We start from the raw sequence: 26037 nt of genomic DNA, 5'->3' as shown, positions 1-26037 counted from the left end.
GTTTTATTTTTTAACTATTATTATTATTATTTAATAATAATAACTATCACACATTACTGTAAAAAAAAAAAAAACTATCACACATTGGATCCAAGAAAAAGTCTTTGAAAAAGTTAAATTTTTTTTTCTATGCTCACGTAAAAAATGGGAAAAAAAGGATGAATGGTAAAGAGGGGGTGTGGAGGATTCACGATGCTTCTTCTTTTTTAAATTAACTCTTTCTTAAGTTTTAGAGAAAATTTAAGGTTTTTGTGAAGGATTCACGCTTCTTCTTTTTTAAATCAACTCTTTCTTAAGTTTTAGAGAAAATTTAAGGTTTTTGTGAAGGATTCACGCTTCTTCTTTTTTAAATCAACTCTTTTTTAAGTTTTAGAGAAATTTTAGGTTTTTGTTTTTTTTTCTTCTGTTTATATGATCCCATGTATTCTTTTCCTAATTTATTTAGTTTGAATTTTAATTAACACTTTTTAATCAATTTTGCTATTTTAATTAATTTAGTTATTTTAATTATTTTAGTTATTTAAAATTATGTTTTTTGATTTAATTAATTTTGTTTATATTAAATTTTGTTTACTCTCTTTTAATTATTATTCTAAAAATATAAAAATGTCTCTTCTTTTTCTTAAATATTCAAAAAAAATATAAATTATCTTCTTTCAGTTAGATTTTCTTAAATTAACAATGTTTTTAACGCCATTCACAACGTTCTCAGATTCATGATAACTCCTCTCTCAGCTCCCTTTTCGTTCTCTCGTTTTCATTTTCAATTAGCTAGGGTTGTTATTTATGGTAGTTTTGTTGTTATTAGGTTAGTTTGAATTTCAAGTTGATTTTAGTTTCACTATTGTTAGGTTAGCGAGAATTTCATGAATTTCTATTCTGTTCAGTCAGATAGAGCTGTCATGTTAGACGAAATTGTGGATTATGTTAAGTTTTAAAGGCTTGAAGTGAAGATAAGCGATTACTTTTCTCCCTATTATTTCTGGCCAAATTTATAATTACTCTCACTTACAGCTTTGTATGTTAAATTTGTTTCCCTATTTGTTTTAATTCTCACTTACGAAATTGCATTAGTTAATTTCGACTTATGTGAATTTGTCGTCTTTAAAGTTTTGCCCAGGCTTCGAAAAATTTCTGGCTTCGCCACTGCCCGTGACAAAATAATAATTAAATGTATAGAAAAATGTCTAGTACCCGTAAATATTAGAAGCTAAATAGAAACTAAATATTTGTCTTTCCAAGATGGAAGATTTTTAATATTTTAGATTATATTTGTCTTTTCATCAAATAATTTTTAGAAACTAAATTAAGCTTTTTTAAAAGTGAAATATTTAAAAACTGTATATTAAAAATTATTAATTGTGAAAACATTTAATAGTGAAGAGTAATTGAAAATTTTCAATTTAATTAATTATAATATTCAAAATTAACAAAATCAAATCAAATCATTAAATAAAAATATTTTGATTTTTATTAATAATTCCATTAACAAATGTTTGATAAAAAAATATTTGTAAGAGAGATAGGAAGTGAGTTGGGTAAAAGGAGTTTCTCTTTCCAAGAATATACTATAGATGATGGTAGTGTATTGGAAAAGTAAGAAGGTTTTGTACAATAATATTTTAAACATTGTTCAGCTTGTATCAAAAGCTGTATTGTAGAGATGTTCAGCTAGGTTCACGTGAAGAAGATACAGTCTAGTTATAGCAGAGTAGTTTGACAGTCTATGTGTGGAAAGTTTTCAAAGTACTACACATAAACTTAAATATTAAATTGAAAGGGAGAAATACAATTATTGTCAGGGAATTGTCAAATCTGATTTCACTTCTCCACCTAACACTTCCATCATCAATAAGCACTACACATCATAGAAAGAAGAGAAAATTATATTGAATAGTAAAAAATTCAAAAAAATAGCAAGAAAATTTCATTCTCATACATAATTTTTTCATCTAATTATATACTTACTTGAAATAATTAAAACTATCTCTAAAAAATATAGACATTTCATATAAAAACAAATTCAACAAAAATATAATCAGAAAAAAAATTGAAGAAAAAAAAATTCATCAAATATATTTTGTCCTTAAAAAACACAAATAGTTATGATTTTAAAAAACAGTAATTCTTTTACACTTTAAGATATTCTCCTTAAATACATATCAAATTCACATCATTCAAATTAAATACATACAAAAATTTCCAAATGTTTACTAAAAAAATTTGAATAAGAGAAGAAAAAGATTATAAAGTTATAAATGGGTATTGATAGGAGTAGAAGAAGAATATGCGCTGAAATTGCAAATGTAGTAATCTTAAAAATCAAAATGTATTTTAAAAAAGTTGTGATTTTGAAAATGAATTATTGAATCAATCTGAATCTACATTTAGTTAGTAATCAATTGTCAAATCCATGAAATCAAAAGAAAAAAAAAACTCATAAAAATTTATGAAATCATAAGCCAAAGAGAAATATACCTCTGTATTGTTGTTTATTTTCTTATATTGTAGATATATATTGCATTAACTTTGCGACAATTATACTACTTTTTATTGATTGCAGTTAGTCTAGAATGGTTAGTGATAAATTTAGAAAACTATTTTTAAATGTTGATGGTTAAAAAAATGTCATTTCAATATCGAAAATGCTTTAAATATCATTCATTCATAAATATGTATTTAAAATGATAACTTTTCTTTAAATTAAATTCTATTTTTTTAATTATTTTGATACATCAGTTATAATTATTTTGATTATTCTCATTATTTATGAACTTTCAACAATTTTCTCAAAGATGTGTTAATAAAGTCATATATAATATAATATAATTTTGATTCAAAAAAATTCATATATAATAATTTTTCAAATCAAAACAATTAAAAAAATTTCATACAAATAAAAAAACCATTCTTTTATATTATTCTGAAATTTTACATCCCTGACAAATATTTATCCACTATTATATAAGTTTAAGTAGTGGTTATCTTCTATCTATGATATTTTTCCAAACACATTTAGTTTATGATATATTATATAAAAAAGAGATAAAGGTAATAATAAATGAGATGTGATGCGAGTAGTTGAGTGAGTGTGTCTGAATTGAATGTAAGTGGGTGAGTTTCTCAAAAATACTGTTGGATGTTGATGTGAGGTAAGGTGAGAGTGAAAGTAGGCAGAGTAGAGAGTTACTATATCAAAAACTGATTCATTGGAATCCAAATCGACCATAAAATCTGCATATTTAATAGAAACCACATGTTTATCTGACATAATTTTATTCAATTAATACATTTGTGGTACAATTTAAATTAAAATATTATTTTATAAAGAATCAACTTTTCATATTTCTACCTTATGAAAATTTCTGATTTATAATATATGTTACACTTAATTATTTCTCCCACACCTCTTCTTAACTCTTTATTCTCAATTTCTCTCTCTCTCTCTCACTCTGACACTTCTACTTCTTCTAAACCATTTTACTCACAAATTTTTCTCCCACTTCTAGATGGTTTTCTTAAAAGTGATGATATCTTCTTGCAAGTGAGATGATATCATGGATCTCTGCTTCAATTATCATGTTTGCTCCTAAAAAAATGACAATTTTTTTAGTCATTATATAAGATAATCAATAGAATATAATAATAATAAAGTTGAAAATAAATAAGAAAAGACCTCAAATATCCCTTTTTCGGACAAATGGCAACACTTTAAGTGTATCTAATATCTACAAATAAGTTTCACCATCAAATTGTATTAAATTATTTTAAATACAAATTAAGTATCATTTATATAGTAATCATAAAAAATGTTATCTTTCATTACAAATAAAGTGGTATAATGATCATAACTTTATCAATCTTTTTGAAGTGAATAGAATAGAAATAAAAATTAATATTTAGAAATATATGAAAAAATCGAGTGCAAAACTTTATAAATATTTTTGAAGTGAATAAAATTGAAATATATGTTCAGAAATATATGAAAAAAATATGGAATGTGAAATCTTTGATAAAATAAAAAATAAAAAGAAGTATTTAGAAAATATATAAAAAAAAACTCAAACTTATAGCACATAAATATTCAATGGAAGAAACAAAAAGATCTACAACTTGAAACTCATACCTAGATCGACATGGCGTTCCTGTCGGTATAGATCTGCAACCTGAACAAAAAAATGTTAAACAAAATTGTAAAACATTTATGAAGATAAAATGATGAGATAAAAATGAATGTGAGAATGAGAGAATATGAAGAAGAAGAAAAACAAAGGAGAATGTGAGATGCAGCAAACAGAGAGAGAGAGAGAGAGAGAGAGAGAGAGAGAGAGAGAGAGAGAGAGAGAGAGAGAGAGAGAGAGAGAGAGAGAGAGAGAGAGGTGTTGTGGAAGAAAAGAGAGAACCGATAGACATTGAAAAGTTTACTTTTTTTCTTGATGAAGATGAACAACTTTTAATATATCTGCAAAACACAAAATACAATATAATAGATCAGCAAAAACAAAGTTGAAGATGAGAAAGACAAAGCAAAAAAATGAAGAAAATATTTTGTTAAAGAAGAAGGTGAAGTGAAAGTGGAAAAGATTAGAAACATAAGGAAGAAAAAGAAGAAAGAGAAGAAGAGTGTTTGTTATGAGAGAAAAATATTGAAGGAGGGGGGTTAAAAGTACCAAATACCAAATACAAGCATAGTAGGTTAGTTTGGTTACTATTATACCGTTGATGTGAAAGGATGTTAAAAAAAATATTTGAAATCTTATAAGCAGATGATGGAAAAAGAAAAATGAATAGGCAAGTTGGTAAGATATAGAGAAAGAAAGATGGAAAGATGGAAAAGAAAGTAGCAAGGTGGATGAAGAGGGCATCCACGTGGATGAGCCAAATGAAGAGAGGGGCATAATGGTGTTTTCCAGACCATTGAACTTTCTTATATTGTAGATATACTTTATTTTTGTTAAATATATCCAAATTTGTTAACATTAATCGTTACAACTAATGCATATTTTATTTTTAACTACTATACTTTTTATCTTTTCAGTTCACCAAAAGTTTGAAGTCTCATTTTCTCATTAAAGACAACTTTTATCTATGTAATTCGTATTGTCTTTTGTATGTATGACATAATATTATATTTACATTTAAGTTTGGCTATTACATCTCGGGTTCACATTGAAACAATTTCAATTATTGATAAAATATTTGTGATTCATATTGATAATATTATATTTACATTTAAGTTTGGCTATTACATCTTGGGTTCACATTGAAACAATTTCAATTATTGATAATATTATATTTACATTTAAGTTTGGCTATTACATCTTGGGTTCACAATGAAACAATTTCAATTATTGATAAAATATTTGTGATTCATATGGATACGTTCATCTCAAATTTTAAAATTTTGTATTTTTACTATTACATTATTAATACTTTGTCCACCTTAAGAACAGACTTACCCGTGCGAACGCACGGGTCATCCACTAGTATTATAACATATTTGATAACTCTTTATCGCATATACATATAACAAAGTGTATTGTTGGATTGAAAATTATTATTATATAGATCATGTGGATAAAATTTAACACCAATTACAAATTATTTGAAATGTTAATGAAGTCCATAAAAATTAACTTATAAAACTTCGTCAAAACCATTAATTTTGATATTTTTGTTTAACCTATAAAATAATTTCTAATTGATGTTAAATTTTATAGACATAATATATAATAATAGCTTTGAATCAAACGGTGAATTTTGTTATACAAATATGTGTTAAAAAATTATAAGAGATTTGATAATATAAAATTTGATACATTGTGTCATTTGAACCTTACATTTTTTAATAATTTTTAGTAAAATAGTTTTAATAATTTCTATTATTTTTATATTAACTTAAAATTGATTTTATTTTAATAATTTATAAATAACACATATTTAATAAATATTTTAATATAAGTGTGTATGTACTTTTTAATAGTTATAATACAAACTAAATATGTTATGCACTGATATTTTATTAATTATAATAAAAGTTAAATATATTTAAATATCTCTTTAAAATTAAAAAGTGTAATGTATATATGTATAGAGTTTAAAGGTAATGAATTGACAGTGTAAACTAATTTTACATGTACAACCAATTAAAATCCTTACACTTGCCATGTCATATTAATTTTTTAAAATTAAATTTGTGTTTTAATTAGATATATGATTGTGATTGGTGGACAGTGTACAAATATTTTACACTTTCAAATAAATACATATTCCTTTTCTATATGTATATGAATTTAAGTGATACCTCAAGTCACTTTAAATATTTTTACACCTTCACAGCATTCAATTATTTTATTTTAAAAATAATTATCAAATACTTTTGATAAATTAACAGTTGTAATTTATGTAAATTCTTTTTATTTGTGATTTGTGTAAAATTTTATAGGGTGAATGTATTCCAATTATATTTTAAGTATATCTGTTAAATTTTAATTTAATTTAAAATAAAATTTTAAATGAATTACATTTTCATAAGAAAACTACCCTTCATGTGTGCTTGGTAGATGGGCAAAAGAGGAAATGTGGCCCCCGTTTGTTCGAGCGATTGAGCCAATGCTTATTGGGCCGTTTTTATACTTATGAGTGGATTGGGCCAATTCTGATAATTGGGCTGGTCCAGAATACTAGGCATCTCAACTTGTTTCTTCAAAAGTGACAGACACACCTCTAATTCCCACCTAAAATTATTCTCTTTTTCACACTCCAAAAAAGCAAAACCAACCGCATATGTCTTCTCGGTGGATGTTACACCGACCATCTCAAATAACGGAAGTCTATACTTGTTGGTCTTATAGATAGAATCGAGAATGAGCATTGTCGAAAACATGTTGAACAACTTTATCGAATCCGGATGAGTCCAAAAAATATCTCAAACCGTAACCCCATCGTCGCAGGTTCTGTACCGCGACACGTATTTGTTATCATCTAACAATTTCAACAGTTGTTGTATCTCACTTCTATCTCCCCTAACCGCCTTATTATTGCGGCACCGAATGTTATACACTTGCCTTATATTTGATACGTTGTCGGGTTCCTTCCGTTTCAATGTGGCAAATATATTTTTCAGTTGGACAATATTCAAGGACATGCCATTAATACATGTCTTCTCTTCCGGATTGAGCCGAAATACACTAGGATAACCTTGTAATTTTCCGCACATGTCATGGTTATACAAACCACAAATAACACTAAATCTGCACTTCTTGCTAGCCACCATGTAACCACGGATTTTAAATGGACACTCTCATTTTCTAGTACCCGTGTCGTCTCTTTTAAACTTCCTTAAAGGAGGATGGTATTTCCCGCTTCTTTCGCAGAACATTGTTACAGAAGCGTTTCTTCTTGCCGTACCATTATCCGATCTTCCTATTACCACACTAAAACCAAGGTTATTTACATTCCCACGAATCCACGTGAGCATGCTTTCCCAATCATCAAACTCTTTCTTGTTATTAAAGTCACCACCGATATCGACCACCTTTACGACAACTCCTTTAACCTTCGGTGAAACATCGACTGGAGGAACTAATTCTCTTGAGATATTATCGGGGTGCACCATACCTATTTGTAAACAATAACACAAATAACTTAAAATCACTAGGCTGTTGGAAAAAACAACACAAACACGTTCCATAGATGCACATCTGGAAGATGTTCATTTTCAACACGTTTCATAGATGTACCTACGGAAGCAACGTAACTTTTTTTGACAAAAAATTGATGCATAATGTGAGCAATGCAATGGACAAATATGATTATTTACCTGAAATTCAGTCTTCTCTTACTCCCTTTGATTTGTTCCACCAAAAAATTGGAGTTTTGGAGTGGAAAATGATATTGACGATGTATGATTTTTTGGTTGTGGAGAGTAGAGTTTGAGGAAGAAATGTAACAATGGGGGAGTGATCAAGCTGGTTCAAACTATAACAGATGCTTTTGTAGGTACATCTACTGAATATTGAGGCGCTAAGTCATTCCGTAGATGCACATACGGAACAATCCTTGAACTGAATTTATGTGTATTTTTTCCCAACATACACTGGTTTAAAATGCTTCCGTAGATACACTTACGGAAAAAACCAATTTTTTTAAAGAAAAATGTGCTTTTGGATGTGCATCTATGAAAGTAGGAGATATAATTAAAATTTTGTCATGTGCCTAAGAGATCCAAGAGGTGTAATGAGATATTCTGAAAAGAGTAATGTATATGTATATTTGTTAAAATTTTAATTTAATTTAAGAGCTTAAAGGTAGTGCACTGTCAGTGTAATTTTTTTACACGGTCAGTTCATCACAACCCTTAAAAATAAATATTTTATATTTAATTTAAAGAAAAATTAAATTTTTATAAAATTTATCGGTTTAAATATCAGTGACAGCGTAAAACTGCTTTACACTGTCGGTGTGTATTTCCATTAAATCCTTAATTTAAAATGGAATTTTTAAATGAATTAATTTTCATAAAATCGACCAAAGTCGTATTAAAGAATTTATTTTAAGAGAAAAAAAAAAAAAGGAAAAAAGTTGACAATTTTCGCTGGCTTAGACCTTTTCGTTTCGTCTCGTTCCACTTTTTCATTTGCAGTTTTCGGGTCTTTAGAGTCTATCTCTAATATCTCTCTATTCTCCTCCTTTCTCTTATGATTCTTCTTCACCTCAAAATTTCCGCAACACAGTAAATCGATCCATCATTTGCTTCCGATCGGAGTAAAATGGCCGATCAGTTAGCAAGGGCAGAGGATTTCGAGAAGAAAGCTGAGAAGAAGCTCAACGGTTGGGCCATATTCAGTTCAAAATTCGAAGATGCCGCCGATCTATTCGATAAAGCCGCCAATTCGTTCAAACTCGCTAAATCATGTATTTTCCCTTTCTCTCCTTATTTTCTCGGTTTCGTTACTCGATGAAATGTTAAACTAGTTACTGAAATTGTTATCGTTATTTTTAGGTTTCCAATTCCTGATTTGAAATTGTTATTGATCTGATTAATTAGTTGCGATAGAAAGTAATTTTTGGAGTTTTGTGAGATATGATGGAATTATCATTGCTTTTTGTTGATTTTTGTTGCATGATTTTTTTTGGTAGTGAGGATTTAGGATGGAATAGTTCTGTATGTTGTTTTGATTCATCTATTTTGCATTTTAGGGGACAAAGCGGGATCGACTTATGTTAAGTTGGCGAATTGTCATTTGAAGGTAACAAATATGAATTAGGTTTTTGGCATGTGGTTTTTCCTGCTATATTTCATTTAGGACTGCTATGACATTGTATTCTTCTGTTTCTAGTTGGAAAGCAAGCACGAGGCTTCACAGGCTTATGTTGATGCTGCACATTGCTATAAAAAGACTAATATAAGTGGTATGTATGCATGTTATGTAAGTAGTTGTCGGTATTTGAACTAGAATTCTTTTATGGTTGGTAACGCTGTTAATTTATTTTGGATCTGCTACAATATTGAAATTTTGGGTTTATATTCATATTTTCCTATTTTGCATAAAGGATTGGTTCTTGTCGTTTAACTCAGTCAAGTATTGCTTCATGGTATGAAACTATAGGGATCTATACTAGAAAAAAAGAATTAGGGGGCCCAAAGCTCAATTGAGTGTATACAACTCCCCCCATTTCAAAATAATTGTCGTTTTAGCATAAAAACAATGTTTAAAAATGAGTGTTGTGACTTGTTTTGCTTTTCCAAAAAATTGTCGCCATTACTTTCAAGTCTTTTCCTCTATACATTTATGACAACGATTAACAACCAATAGTGAATAAGGATGTTTCTTGAAATTGCAACATTCTTTAATTTATCTATATTTTTCTTACTCGGTGTGAAAAGACCTAGGACGACAGTTATTTTGGAACTGATAGAGTATATTATTGTGATCAAAACAATGTTGAATCTAAAAATAATTAGTAATATTGGCTTTGATTATCTGTCATGCACTTCAAGATAATACTACATATTGTGTGCTGCGAATTCTTGTCCTCCCATTCTTGTTTTTCATTGGTATCTGTTATATGCTTTCTCATTTATAATTTCTGCTCCAAATGCTGCTCTTGCCTCCATCATTAAGGCCAATTCTGTTTAGCACTAGTATTTCTATTTATCAATTTCTTAAAGCAAATCAGATAAAGCAATACAAATCAGATAAAGCAATGGTATCCTCTTTGCATAATCATGTAATATAAAAAAGTCCTTATGCTATCTTGATGATTAAGCCATCCATATCTATAACTCAAACTACATTTATGCTTTGAACAAGCTTTAACTAGGGATTAATATCATACATCTAGACTTGTTTTAGTTAGTTATTGAAAATAATTTGCGCAAGTTGCTGACTTTTGAATTCCGTCTGATATGATTCTTTTATAGATGTCTTTATTCCATATTTTGATTTGTTATTTTCTGGATATTGGTTAGTTGGAATTTGTGATTATGTAGCTTAACTTGAATGAGATATATATCAGTCTAGCTCATGTTAGCATTTTTACCACTTGCATAGTGTAGAAAATGATATCATTTATTATTTTTTCTCTCTTTTCTGGTACAGAGGCTGTATCATGCTTAGACCATGCTGTGAATCTTTTGTGTGATATTGGCCGGCTCTCTATGGCTGCTAGATATTTGAAGGTATATCTGCATCTTTATTAGATTTTGATATAGTACAATACTTTTATATTAAATGCTTATATTATCCCCTTTCGAGGGTTGACATTTTTTTGTGCACTTTCGCCCATATCCCAGCTTCTGGGCATTGAATGTGTGACTGAACTGGAATCTTCATGAACATGTGATAACTGGGTTTTACTATTATACACAGGAAATTGCAGAGTTGTATGAATCCGAACAAAATATTGAGCAGGCTGTTGTTTACTATGAAAAGTCAGCTGATTTTTATCAAAGTGAAGAGGTGACCACTTCTGCAAACCAGTGCAAGCAGAAAGTGGCCCAATTCGCTGCTCAGCTGGAACAGTAAGATTCTATACTTTCTGCATATTTTATCTCAATTATTTCTTCGTCCTTTGGTTAGTAATTTGTTCTTAGAATTTCTTTTCTGGCTTTCTTTTTTCTCAGTACATTTCTCCACCTTACTCCATCTAAGATTAACATTCTTTCAGTGCATTGCAGATTGTTTGATTTCAGGAATTTAGTAGTAATGTCTATTATTTTAAAAAAGCCTAGTATGTCTCTTTCTACAACTCATATTGTGTTCATTCACTTGTATACACGTTAGCAGAAGTGTGTCCATTTCTTCCTTTGGTCTCTGACATGTCTTAGGGTGTGTGATTTGCTCTAGTAAGTGCAGGAACTATTAGAGTAATGCAGATTTTAATTTTTTTTGAAGGGAAGAGACTTTATAACTGCGTCTACTTTATGTTAATTTGAATATTTACTGTTCCTTTTCTTTTTATCTTAACTCTTCAGATATCAGAAGTCCATTGAGATTTATGAAGAGATAGCTCGCCAATCTCTAAACAATAATTTGCTGAAATATGGAGTTAAAGGCCATCTTCTTAATGCTGGCCTTTGCCAACTCTGCAAAGGGGATGTTGTTGCCATAAATAATGCACTAGAGAAATATCAGGTTTATAAATTTTAACAGTATGCGTCTTGAGACATTAAACATCTCACTAGCTGCTGAATTCTTTGGTTGGGTATGTATTTGTTTTGCAGGAATTAGATCCAACATTTTCAGGAACGCGTGAATATAGGTTATTGGCGGTAGGTCACCATTATTGAATATTGAATTTCATTATTAATTTTTTCACGACTAAAAGAACTGGGATTATTTTATTCACAGTTTACTTGTATATTTTGCATATGAAATAATGACATATTTTTGGGTGGATAGGATGTTGCTGCAGCAGTTGATGAAGAGGATGTTGGAAAGTTTACTGATGTTGTCAAGGAATTTGATAGCATGACCCCTCTGGTAAGCTTCAAAAAATTTAAATTTGGAATCAACATTCCCATATAGTTTATATTAAGCAGAAAATTTCTCAAGTGTAGTTTCTGTTCATATTTAATTGTTACTGAATAAACACAACATTTCACAACCAAATCACCCCATATTACTGCAATTAAATGGAAATATTTTCATTAACTTACACCTGTTTGGAATTTTATGCTGAAATTTAAGTTCTAATTGACTGACGCAGTCGGAAGCCGCCCAAAGGAATAGCAAGCGCTAAACCTTGAATGAAAACAGGGTTGCAAGCGCAAACCCTATAGATAAGCTCTGGAGTCCACCAGGAATAAAGAAAACTTTGGATTCTATTATAATAAAAGAGATAATCCTTATGGCCATGCCAAAGGTCTTTAAATACAGAAAACAAATAAACCCTATTGGGCCTTATGGGCCTTTAATCCAAAACAAAATTAAATAAAACAAATAAAATAGAAATCGCTTAAATATTAAAACTAAAATTGCTTAAATATTAAAATGCTTTCCGACGTGCGATTTCTTCTTTGATGCGCACAATCCTCCTACATCAGTCTCCTTCACTTCTGAAGAACTCGACCCCGAGTTCTCTTCTTGATAAAGAACTTCATCTGGCAGCTTGCTATAATTGTAAGTACCAACTGAAAACCTCTCCTTACACCGAAACGCCATCACATCTTCTCCCACATTGAAAACTTTAACTTTCATGTGTTTATCCCGCATAGGAGGCAAATCGTTTGCCAGCTCATCTGCAGTCAACTCCTTGAAATCCTTTAGGATCCCTAGCAGTTCTTCTGGAATTGTTTCCTCCTTTACAGCATTCATCAACCCTTTGATCACCACTGGACAGAAACATCCAGTTTCTTTTACAGCCTCATCAAGCTCCTTTTCACTCTGCGTCATCATCAAGAATCTAGGATTTTTTTCTCCTGGATTCTTATCAAAGTGCAAAACAGGAGCCATAGCAATTTTATGTGTGCCCCATGTAAACATCATCACGTTATCCCGTCCTCGATAAGTGATATCATTATCAAACTGCCAAGGCCTACCAAGTAAAATATGACAAACATCCATATCAAGAACATCACAAAGTACCTCTTCTCTATAATGTTTTCCGATGGAGATAGGAACTCTACAAGTTAGTGTTACTCGAACTTGGGAGCCCTTACTTACCCAACCGAGGTTGTACGGCTTCTCATGTGGTTTTGTGGACAACTTCAAATAATCTACTAGTTTTTTCGACACCAGATTCTCCATGCTGCCACTATCCACAATTAGATTACACACTTTGTTCTTGATAGAACAATGTGTCTTGAACAAATTCTTGCGCTGCCCTTCGTCTTTGGATGCTAGTAACATTCGCTGCAACACAAAATTTACCCTCTCATCAGATTCTTCCACCGCAAACTCAACATCTGCATACTCATCGTTCTTAATTGTAGGATCTTTTCTTTCTTCATCTTCCTCCCTTTCTTCCACAACAGCAGCGACTCTCCTTGTTGGACAAACATTCGATTTGTGGCCTCTTCCGTTACAACGATAACATGTGTCTATAGTGGGTCTAGCATATGGATTATTCGGCCTCTGAATTGGTGCTTTACCCTGCTGCACACTGCTAGAGCTGCTAGCCCCCTTATTCCCAAGGTTGGAATCCCGGGGTGTTGCATTCTTTTCCTTGTCATCTGCTGATTCACAGTTACTTTGGGGTGAGTACCTTTCAATAGACGAGAAATTTCGAGGGGATTTCTCCATCAATTCTGCCTTCAAAGCCAAACTGGATGCTTCAGCTACGGTCCATACAGTCTGTAAACCCATCTTCTCCTGCAAGGATCCCTTTAGGCCACTGATGTATCGAGCCACTTTTTGGCTTTCTGATTCTCCCAATTCATTGCGCTCGGAAAACCGCAGGAACTCAGTTGTGTATTCAGTCACGGTTCTCTTGCCCTGAATACACTCGATGTACATCTTATAAAGAATCTGCTCATAATCCTTCGGTAAAAACCGTTCCAGTATCAATTGTTTCATTCTTCTCCAAGTTTTGACTGACCCCTTCCTTTGTCTCTGCCTTTGAACAACAAGTTTATCCCACCAGACAGCTGCAGTACTTTTGAGCCTGATCGCAACCATCTTGACTTGCTTGTTCTCAGGGACACCCATAACGTCGAAGAACCTGTCGACGTCAATCTGCCAATCAAGAAACTCCTCCACTCCCATCGTTCCGTAGAACAATGGAATATCAGCCTTCACTCGATAGTCATGGTTGTTCTGTAGATTCCCACGATTAACCTCTTCATCGTAAGTTTCTTCTTCATCAGAACTTGAATCCTCGACACAGTTTCCACCCCGTAGAACCCTAATCGGTTCCTCTCTCCTGTCTCTTCGCCGATTCCCATTGTTGGCGTTGTTCGCCTGATTTGCTAAATTCGCCATCTGTTCAGTCAAAGCAGTTAGAGCCGCGGTAAAAGCCGTGGTAATTCCCTCAATATCTGCTTTGGTCACCGGTTGATCCGCCATAGTTGTCAGGCTACGGAAAGAACAGGAGAAAACCTGCTCTGATGCCAACTGACGCAGTCGGAAGCCGCCCAAAGGAATAGCAAGCGCTAAACCTTGAATGAAAACAGGGTTGCAAGCGCAAACCCTATAGATAAGCTCTGGAGTCCACCAGGAATAAAGAAAACTTTGGATTCTATTATAATAAAAGAGATAATCCTTATGGCCATGCCAAAGGTCTTTAAATACAGAAAACAAATAAACCCTATTGGGCCTTATGGGCCTTTAATCCAAAACAAAATTAAATAAAACAAATAAAATAGAAATCGCTTAAATATTAAAACTAAAATTGCTTAAATATTAAAATGCTTTCCGACGTGCGATTTCTTCTTTGATGCGCACAATCCTCCTACATCATTGACCTACTTCCTGTAAAACTTGTATGTTGTGTTGGTTAATCAATATTGTTAAGAGTCTCACAATATATGGCTTAAACATGTGCAAGTGGGGGCAATCCTCACCCAACAAGCCGGTTTTGTATGGTTGAGTTAGGACAAACTACATTTCTTAACATGGTGTCAGAGCTTCGTTTTAGATCCGTTGGGCCACCTGCTATCAGGTTTCCGCTATCGGGCCACCAACAATTTATTTCCACGTTCTAGATGTCCAATCCTAGAGCATTGGATGCTCATTGTTGCTCTCGACTTCCCCGTGCTTCCTAACAAGTGGTATTAGAGCCACGATTCATCTTGACGGGGGAGCAGGAGCTGGATTTGGTGTTCGATCCTATTATAAAATGTGGGAACTCACACTTGTGGGGGTGAATGAGTGGAATGTTAGATTTATAAGAGAGAGGATCCATAAGCCTGATTCCTTAAGGTTTTGGGAGGAGACGTGACGTCTCCCTCTCTCGTGGCCCAAAAGCATTGGGCGCCTGTTGGTGCTCCCGACTTCCCTAGTCTCCCCACCAAGTGGTATCAGAGTTGGCTTAAGAACTGCAATGTGAACATTTAACCCAACGTGATGATGAGTTTTGAATATGTATGTGTGGTTGGAGTTTGAAGTCTCACATTGCTTAGGTTCATGGGCTATTGAACATATAACTACGTGAGAGCGTAACCTCACCCTTTGAGCTTTTCTTTGACTTCTTTTTCAAACAGAATCTTCTCGGTCAAACGCTTTCCGGGTAGCCAGTTAATTTCCCGGGCTGCCCAGTCAAACCTTTGAGAGTGTTAATTAGTTCTCCACGACCATCATCATTCAGAGCAAAAAGAGAGATCTGCAAGGTTGTTGTCGTTGCTCATTGTTGAGAGAAAGGGAACAGAGGCAATAAGAAGCAAAGTTGGGACGAAAACGAAAATTAATTGGCTATCCGGGAAATGTTTGACTAATAACTTATGAAAAAGAAGTCAAAGAAAATCTCAAAGGGTGAGGTCGGCTCTCACATATTTATGTTCAATAGTCCTGGAAGTTAAGCAATGTGAGATTCCGGCCACTAGACTAATAGACCAAAAAAAAAACCAAACCTTATCTCATTAATGGGGTCGGTTACATGAAACAAATTCTGCATAATGTTCTATCCAAGTTCATGTTTCCATCCAATTTCTTAATCTCAAGATCTTTTTTAGTAGTTTCTTTGGGTCTTCCTCCACCTCTAGTTGTTTGACTACTACCCATTTGATCTACTCTCTTCATAGCATAATTTACAAATATTCCCTTTACATACCCAAACCACCTAGGCCTATTTTCCATCATCTTTTATACTATAGGTGCTACCACAATACTCTCTAATATTGCCATTTTTAATTTTACCCCGTCCCGTCTTATCTTTTCACGTGTTTTCTCTTTAACACGTGAAAATAAAATCAATGAAGCATAGAATTTCTCTCTTTTATCAGTGTTACAAATGCTGTGGCTAGATGGTCAGGGGTTCAAGGAGTAGAATCAATTTCTTTTAAATTCAAGGTAGGACTACCTATAGTTAACTCAGTGGAGCCAATCCTTCCCTGGGTTTGCTAGGTGGGAGCTTTGTAGCACCAGTTTTCCATATGTTTTCTTTTATTGAAGTTACATAATACATTATGCTTTGAATTTGATGATAAACTGCTTTGTTATGATGTTATCCTTGTGTATTTAAGAGTGTTCAGCATTATGGTTCATGGACAGGATGTTGCCTGTTCTTGACACATGCAACTGGTTCGTTTCCTGTAATGATAGCTGTGTATTTTCTGTCAAAACAAGTTTTGTATGAAAATTTTAAAATACAAATAAATTATTGCCTCTGAAATACCGTGTGCCTGTCATTCTAGTGTGCAAAGCCTACTTATCTGTTGAAGAGTTTGGTGTTGTTGACTTAAACATCATGACGGTGCCGATTTGTTTCCTTATTGTTGCATTCCATTAGTAGCTTTAGTGTCTGCAGTTCATCAAACATTATTTGCTTGCTTGTGCAGGATTCTTGGAAGACGACACTTCTTTTGAGGGTGAAGGAAAAGCTGAAAGCCAAAGAACTTGAAGAGGATGATCTTACATAAACTGTAATCCAGCATTCTGTTGGTTGGACATAATATTGATGATTTTCTTTGTTCTATGCTTGGCTGTCCTGTTGTTCCATCCTACACTTGTATTTTATAGAGTGTACTTGCTTTGGTTTCTCAATTGAATCGGCCGGACTGAATTCAAAAAATGATATTATCGAGGTTGCTTGGGCTTGAGTTTGAATGAAACTACTATGATATATCTTGTTAACACTTTACACTCAGTTTACGTGGACCAGGTTGTAATGTTATATTCACACGTTTTCTTAAGCCATATAATAGTACTATATAAAAACAGAATTTAACAAAAAGAACAATATTTCATTCTTAAAAATAGAACAATATTTCAGGATTTAAGAAGACTGATTTAAGATAATTTATAGACTAATTATCATATTTCTATAAGTCAAGCCATATTGTAGAGTGAAAGTTTTGAGAACAAGGCTTTTCAATCTAGATTAAGGACTAAATTGTTATTGTGTCATAATGGGTGTGTTTGGTTCAAGGATTAGAAAGAGAATAAGTTACTCGGGAATAAAAATAAGGAAGTTTGATTTTAGGGTATTTTTAAGAAAATGTGTTGGCATATTATTTGATACTCTTAAGAAAATTAGTATATATTTTTGGGTTAAATATGTCTAGGGTCTATAAAATCTTATTCTCTACAAATTTTTTGTCCAATTTTACGCGTCACGTGGAAGACTGTCCGTCACTAAAAGTCAAAAACCGTCATTAAAACTATCTTAGAAGTCACTAAAAGTTAGAAACCGTCATTAAAACTATCTTAGAAGACGAAGATTCATGACAAACCAAAAATTCGCCACTAAAGCCTAGAAACCGTCACCAAAACTATCTTAGAAGATGAAAATTCATATCAAATCCAAAATCCCTCTAAAAACTGTCACTAAAGTTATAGTGGAAGATGAAGATTCATATCAAACCCATAATCCGTCACTAAAAACTTAAAAACTATCACTAAAATTATATTGGAAGATGAAGATTCTGTTGGAACATACACAATGTATTTTGGTGAATCAGTGGAGAAAAGTGATTAATTTTAGAAGATTAAAAGGAGAGAATAATAGAGGGAGTGAATTAAGATGAGGAGAAAAAAATGGCATTTGAACACATGTTATAGGGAGGGATATTTATACAAGCTATCAAAAACAAGTGGAACACAAAACAACTTAAAAAATAAGCTAAACTGCCCAAACTCGGGCCCGTAATCGGTTACGCAAAATCCTATAACTAGTTACGCCCACGCATCCAGAAATCTAGAAGCTGGAACCACATGCTGTAACCGGTTACGCTATTTCCCGTAATCGGTTACGACGTCGACAAAACTTAAAACCAGCTTTCTGAAGAGCTTATTTGATAAGCTGTTCACACCACTTCGCATCCAAAAGCTTATACAACACTTTTGAATTATTACACACATCTAATATACCACCTTAATTCAAATACTCCAAATTCTTCATGCCCAAGCTCATCACCAACTTCTTGAACACAACATTTGTGACCCCTTTCGTCAACAAATTTGCAAGTTGTTATTCTCTTCGACAGTCTCCCAATCTCAGCTTACCTTCACACACACACACCAAATCCCTCAAGTAATGAAATTTCATCTCAATATGCTTGCTCCTCCCATGTGCAATGGGATTTTTAGCAAGGTTAATGGCTGGAACGTTATCAAGAGTACCTTTGACGTATCGTATGATCCTCTTAACTGCTGTCAAGTGAGATACCTTTGGTCTCTCCATAAATCTAATCGCAATACCGACACTAAACGCCAAATCTGGCCGCGTATTGCACAAGTAACATAATGATCCAATCAATCTTCTATATTGCATTGGATGCACATTCTACTCATCATCACTTTTGGACATTTGCAACCTTGCTTCAGGTGGTGTATTGGCAGCATTACAATGCTCCATATCACACCTCTTCAATATCTCAAGTGCATACTTCCTTTGGTGCATGAGCAGTCTCAATTTTGACTTGTGGAACTCTATGCCAAGAAAGTAAGTCATGACCCCAAGATCACTCATTTCAAACTCTTCCATAAGTTCACTCTTGAACTTAAATACTCAAATCATTGCTTCCCGTGATCAACAAACTATCCACATACAAGCAAATTATAATCACATATTTGCTTGCATGCGTCTTCACATCGACACCATACTCAGACACACATTTCTTGAAATCAACGTTGACTAGGAAATCATCTATGCTTTTGTTCCAAGCTCTTGGACCTTATTTCAAACCATAAAGTGTTTTCTTCAATTTGTAAACCCTTACCTCTTGATTTGTCACAACATAACTAGGGGGCCATCCTACATAAACTTCCTCCTCAAGTGGACCATTCAAAAATACAGATTTCACATCCATTTGATACATCGACCAATTGTTGCAATTCGCAATGCCAACAATTAGCCTTATAGTTTCTAGCCTAGAAATATGTGCAAATACCTCATCAAAGTCTATACACTCTCTTTGCTAAAACCTCTTCGCAACTAGTCGAGCCTTGTGCTTGATAATTTCACATTTGGGATTCTCCCTCACTTTATAAACCCATCTCACATCGATTGCCTTCGTTCGTTCTGGTAGATCAACCAACTTCTAAGTATTATTCTTCTCGATCGATTCCAGTTCCTCTTTCACCGCACACGCCCACTTTGGATCACTTAATGCCTCTTCCGTGCTAACAGGCTTGGATTTGGCCATAAGCGCAAAGTGAATGAAATTGCTATTTTCATTGATTTCTTTATCCTAAAATACTTCACAATATCGGAGTCTCTGAGGCAAACCTCTTAGCCTAGTTGGTCGTCTACCGTGTTCCCCGATTTCGGCTTTGACAGGTTGCTATTCTGTAGCACCTGCAACTTGAGAATTCAAAGTTTCACTACCGTAACCGGTTACAAGATTCTCGTAACCGGTTACGCCTTCTGCTACACCAGTCCCAACAGCTTCTGGTAGCAAGAATTCGCGCCCGTAACCGGTTACGCCATTTTGGCAATCGATTACTGAACATGTCAAACCAGTCCCAAGCATGCTAAACTACTTCAATTTTTCAACCACGACTTCTCGACTGATCACAATCTTCTTGTTTGCAACATCAAATAATTTATAACCTTCGATGGGATGATAACCTACGAGCAACATCATCTCCCCCTTGTCATCCAACTTCTTTAGAAGCTGGACCGGAACGTGTCGAAATGCTATCGAACTGAAAACTATCAAATGATTCAAGCTTGGTTTAAATCCATACCATACATATTTTGGAGTCACCTTATCAAGCTTCTTTGTAGGGCACCTATTCAACAAATAGGCGGCTATAGAAACGAATTCACCCCATAACTCCTGCGACAAATTTTTTCCCTTTAACATGCTTCGAACCATGTTCATTATCGAACGATTCTTCCTCTCGACAACACCATTCTTCATCATCACAATACTTCCCAAACTCATCCGAGGTATATTCACCTCCACCATTTGTTTTGAGAATTTTAAGCTTGTGACCGCTTTGCCGCTCAACCATTGACTTAAATCTCACGAACACATCAAATACCTCATCCTTTCTCTTGATTAGGTATATCCATAGTTTCCTACCAAAATCTTTGATAAAAGTGACAAAGTACCTATTACCACCATTTGAGTTGACTTGCATTGGACCGCACACATCGGAGTACACCACCTCAAGGTGATGCTTGGTCCTGTGACCTGCATCCTTGCTGAAACTACTCTTGTGCAACTTCCCTTGTACACACTCTTCACACATCTCAGCTGGAATATTGATCTTTGACAACCCAGTTACCATACCAACCCTTTGTAACGCTTCGTGGTCTAAAAACTTGAGATGTCCAAGACGATAGTGCCACAACCACCCTTCTCGAATTGCCGCTGTAGCAAGACACTTATGCTCAATTTCCTTCAATTCTATCTTGAAAGTTCTATTGGTAGCCATAGGAGCTTTAAGGACTACAACCCCCGTTTCGGTCCAAAACGCGTAAAATTTCGTTATCCATGCGAATCATGTAATCCTTCTCAAGCAATTGGCGAATACTCTAGAGATTACATTTAATTCCATGAATTCACAACACATATTTGATCAAGGAATGACCACCATCCCTTTTCATGATCAAAACATCACCGACCTTGTCGACCGCTAAAGTGGTATCTTCCGCGAATTTCACCTTATTCTTCGTGGCTTGATTGATTTCGACAAACCAAACCTTTTTACCTGTCATATATGTTGAACAAGCATAATCCAAGTACCACTCATCACTGCAATGGACTCCATCTTGAATCGTTACCATAATATTTTGCTCCAAATACGTTTCTGCAACATTTTTCAAACCACTACAGCTGCTGCACAGCAACTTGCAGCTGCTACCGTTGTTGTCCAGCAGCTCTCTACTGCCATAATTCTCCTACGTGATCATCACCAGAAATGTGTTATCATCATCCACCTCCTGTCGAGCAACCTTAGCCTCATCGCTTTGATTTTCCCTTGGTTCCGCGTTACAATCTCTTGCGAAATGACCATGTCTATGACAATTGTAACATTTCACGTTACTCTTGCCAAGTCTCTTGGTATTGTTTCCTTGACCAATACCTTTGGAGCTGCTTTCACCTCTTTCCCCCATATAAACCTTTGAATTTTGTGAATCTTTTCCAGCAAAATTCTGGAAATTTGACTTCCTCTCGATGCCCATTTTCCTTTCGATATTTTACTCTTCTCATTGAACCGTGCGCAATCTCCGCTTTAGCTTTTTCATTTCCCTTTCCATCCATCATTTGTTCGTGAGTCTCAAGAGAGCTTTGGAGCTACTCTTTTCTAAATGTTGAAAGGTTATTCGATTCTTCTATTTCAATTACAATGTTGTCGAATCTTAACGTTAAAGAATGCAAGATCTTCGACTCAACATTCTGCTCCAAAACAGTCTCTCTGCACGACTTGATTTGATTAACCAAATGCGCAATGCGCATCACACATTCATCTATTGTCTCCTTCTCACCCATTTGAACCAATTCGAACTGTTGCTTGTGAGTTTGTAACCTCACTACCTTTGCTTTATCAACCCTTTCACAAGCTTTTTTCAAGGTCTCCCTAGCTTGCTTGCCGAATCGCAATCGCCAACTTTTTCAAAGTTGTCACCATCAACACAAAAATGAATAAAGAAGAGTGCCTTGTAATCTTTCTTCTTTTCTTCTTTGTGTGTAACCTGTCGCTACCGCGAAAATTAACAGAGTCGCCACTAACATATTTATCCTGAAAAGGAAGGGAATGCCAGCAAACCACAAAACAAAACAACGGTCTCACGACCAGAGAAAAAAGGTAAGGGAATCGGTTACGCGAGGGGAAGGTGTTAGCACCCCACGCGCCCATCGTACTCGATGGTACCCACGCTTATGTCTAAACCTATGGGTGTGTAAGCAAACTACGCTAATCTGGACTAAAATGAATGCAGAATGTAGGGAAAAGAAAAGATTGTGCTCGCACGGGCCCTACCCCGCTGCCTACGTATCTGTTTTGTAGAATCAGAGCTACCGTAGCTCGGCTAACTAATTTCTGTTTGTTTTGTGTTTTTTAGGTGAACGAGTTACATTCACACTCCGCTGCTCGACCTTTGGAGAATTATGCTTGGGAATGGAGCGGAAATAACAAGCTCTTAAGAAAAGAAAATCAAAGAGTGTGGTTTGTGTTTTAAAAGATGCATGAGGAAGACCTAAGCTAAAGGGGAAAGCTTGCTACCTAATATTATCATACAAAGGGTACAAGTCTAAGCTAAACTATCAACCTACGAGGGAAAAGGGGAAACACACAAGAATATCACACAAACGAGCATCCGCTCGTAAAGCAAACAAAACCAACGGTATTGACCGAATGGTAGAAAAGCGGTCCCGCCATAGCCAAGGGGAGCAGCTCAACCCCAAGTCAACCAAGCATTAGACCTCGCGAAAATGATCGGGCCATAGACAAGAGGGCGGACCCCTCTCAGCAACCAAGCCGTCACGGATCATAAAGGAAAGCGGTGCGTGCGTACACAGAGCATCAACGTCGAGCGACGCGAGCTATAGGAAAGGCGGGGGTCCAGCTGCATGAACCCTTTTCCTGACATACTCGATAACAAGATCTTGTGCAGGTTCAAAAGCGAGCGACGCGAAGCGTGCGCATAATGAACAGACTCGATGAAACTAGGCGGGGGTTGATTGCTAACCCTTCCCGCATGCCTTCCATGAGGACTTAACGGAGTGCCATATAGGACTTATTACACCGTGACTCCCTGCCGCAAAGCACAAATATAAACACACCAACAAAAACAGAGCCTCTTTCGAGGGCTTGGCCAGATGCATGTCTAAGTCCTACTTCTCATGTTAAAGGATGATGCGAGAAAGCAATAAAGCGCGCGAAAAATAAAATGAAACGGGATCAATACCAAACGGATGATGATCCGTAAACTAAAGCGAAGCAAAGCGAAGAAACTAGAATCCCGCGAGCGAGTTAGCAAGCAAAAGCAAATAGTCAGCACACCGATTAGCCATGAAAGCACACAAAGGTCGACATGCGCGTCGAGCATAATCACAATACACCTGCAAGAGAAACAAGCAAACCAAACAAGCAGATATAAAGTAATAGGAATGCGTCTCCAAGATGAGAACACAATACGAATGAAGGAAAACGTGTTCCGCAAGTAAAGCGGAACACTCAAGCAATGAGCGTCGATCGGTGACTATCCAAGAGCCTTGCACATTAGCACACAAGTTAGAGATAACAAACATCGCAATCGGAATTGCGTTATTGCTATAAACCGAAAGAAACGGGCAAGTAATATAAACATGAAATGGACAATGAAACATCAAAGAGAAATCAAACATGAATGATCTACAAGTTAATGAAAACTAAGCACCTAGCTAGATAGTATATCTCATAAACTTTCCGACGATATAAAGAACGTGCAAAACGGAGCTAGGAGTGAAAAGTTATGCGAGAAAGAAGTTAGAGAGGAAAGGAAAAAACAAGTAAGGGAACCGGTTCCCCTATATGGGAACCCGGGTTCCAGCACAAAACACACACAGGAACCGGTTCCCCCAAACTGGGAACCGGGTTCCAGAGCACTCTGCCCAAGTCACGAACCAGCAAAACATAGCAGGAACCGGTTCCCCCAAACTGGGAACCGGGTTCCAGGGCATTCTGCCCAAGCCAAAGCAACCCAACACACAGCAGGAACCGGTTCCCCCAAACTGGGAACCGGGTTCCAGGGCACGCTGCCAAGTCCCAGCATGCTTTAGATTGAGCGGGAACCGGTTCCTCCCTTTTGGGAACCGAGTTCCACTGTAGGAAAACCAAATTTTATCATTTTTAAAAGCTTGGAAACCATTCCCACTCAATCTAAACCAATACCACCTTGCAAGCACCATGCATATCATCAAAGCACAACCAAAACATAAGGAAACAAATCAAGGGGACAAGGCACAACATCAAAACAGCGATTGATTACACAAGAAATTATGCAAACCAAATATCAATGTGAAACATGCCATTCGCAATGAAAGATCGATTACTAAACACCAAGGCGACAAAGTCAAACATATATCGGTTTCAATGATTAAACACAAACATAACATATTGATGAAAGATAGTCATGAGTCCCCAAGTCGATTGGGCCAAGCAACCGCAAGCCGAGCAAAGTGCAACACGTCAAGTCAATCCACAATTCAAACATCATCACCAACAAATACATAAACGCGACCAAGGCGACGAGCATTAACACATGCAATGGTAATCAAACTATGACACTAAGTAATGATCTAAGCATCTACCAAAACAAATATCAAGCAAGAAATTTCAACACATGCATTGGTGCAAATACCTTGAGTGCATCACAAGCCACACATATTAACACTAAAGATCACATCAAACATGACACCAACGACAAGAATTAATGCATGTGAGGATGATCAATTATAGCAAATATACTCGAGACATAACCTAAGCATCAAACTAGGCACTTATTTAGCAAAAATTATACACATGCATTTGTACAAACACCTAGAGTGTGTCGCGAGCCACATGCTTGAATGTTAACAATATTGCACACACAATCACCGACAAGCCATGGATTCAAACACAAATAGCGTAATTCATCATCAACGAACATCACTTATATGGAACGAACATTAACTCTAGCCACAATTCATATGAACACGATCAACAATACACAAATTCATCAATCAATCATCATCACACATCCATTGAATAAGAACAAGAGGTAGATCTAGATTTGAATTCATATAATGATCAACTATTAGGCATTTAATTCATGATTCGAAAGCTTACCGAACGAAGATCTAAATCGACGCGCGAGCACGAACACGACACGTACGCGAACACGAAGCGAAGCCGAAAAGCGAATCCCAAGGAAAGTGGGAGAGGGGCGCGCGAGCTAGGGAGAGAGGAGGAGAAGAACTTCGAACTCGGAACTTTGATTTTCAATCCATCTTGTTCTTGATCTTTGAAGAAAATTGATGAATATTGATGAAAGTCTTATGTAATTTGAGGTTTTGATTCAAGAGAATTGAGAGAGAATTGGGAGAAAGTATTTTTGATCTTTTTGGGTGAAAATGAAGTTATGAGAGTTTGTGAAGAAAAATGACTTATATAGCGAACATAGCGAAATGTCCAAAACTTCCTTAATTCTCTTATTTTGGCTCGTTTTTTAAGGAAATTCGGTTCGGCTCTGAATTCCGGAACAAAACCAATGCCACTGTGAAGATGACCAAATTCGTGACTCGTCGCCGCGAGAATCGTCTTGATCCGATAAGCGATGAAGAAATTACGCGCATTTGAATGACGAGAAACGTCGATTCATCTGGCGCGATTGTGCAGAATTTTGTGAGTACCGCTCAAAGAACTCGATAAAACTCCATCTTCGGCTCAAAATCTGAACAAGCATGTGTGACGAAGAATCGTAGCTAACGAAATTTCCGAGAAAATGCCGTCGGAATGGACT

At 35.0% G+C, this 26037-nt stretch overlaps 1 protein-coding gene and 1 long non-coding RNA gene across 2 annotated transcripts; one reads left to right on the top strand and one right to left on the bottom strand.

Moving 5' to 3' along the window:
• Positions 1–3223: 3223 nt before the first annotated feature.
• Positions 3224–4664, bottom strand: LOC131656162 (uncharacterized). Its single transcript, XR_009300009.1, has 3 exons — positions 4426–4664; positions 4127–4166; positions 3224–3589 (listed from the first exon to the last, which is right to left on the bottom strand). It is a non-coding gene; the product is annotated as an uncharacterized LOC131656162 (long non-coding RNA).
• Positions 4665–8596: 3932 nt separating this feature from the next.
• On the top strand, positions 8597–17302 carry LOC131661989 (alpha-soluble NSF attachment protein 2-like). The gene is made up of 9 exons (XM_058931654.1): positions 8597–8916; positions 9202–9251; positions 9342–9414; positions 10605–10684; positions 10875–11026; positions 11480–11639; positions 11729–11776; positions 11907–11987; positions 16940–17302. Exons 1-9 carry the CDS (start codon positions 8772–8774, stop codon positions 17018–17020), a joined length of 870 nt encoding a protein of 289 aa, XP_058787637.1. The 5' UTR covers positions 8597–8771; the 3' UTR covers positions 17021–17302.
• Positions 17303–26037: the final 8735 nt, after the last annotated feature.

This window comes from Vicia villosa, linkage group LG3, assembly GCF_029867415.1.
Source record: "Vicia villosa cultivar HV-30 ecotype Madison, WI linkage group LG3, Vvil1.0, whole genome shotgun sequence".
Classification (NCBI taxonomy): Eukaryota; Viridiplantae; Streptophyta; class Magnoliopsida; order Fabales; family Fabaceae; genus Vicia; species Vicia villosa.
Note: the sequence above shows the minus strand (reverse complement) of the source record. Positions and strands in the feature narration are given on the sequence as shown.

Coding starts and splice junctions, on each gene's coding strand:
- LOC131661989 (XM_058931654.1), top strand. CDS start 8,772: ATGGCCGATCAGTTAGCAAGGGCAGAGGATTTCGAGAAGAAAGCTGAG. Junction 8,917..9,201: donor GTTCAAACTCGCTAAATCAT/GTATTTTCCCTT, acceptor TTTGCATTTTAG/GGGACAAAGCGGGATCGACT. Junction 11,640..11,728: donor ATGCACTAGAGAAATATCAG/GTTTATAAATTT, acceptor TTTGTTTTGCAG/GAATTAGATCCAACATTTTC.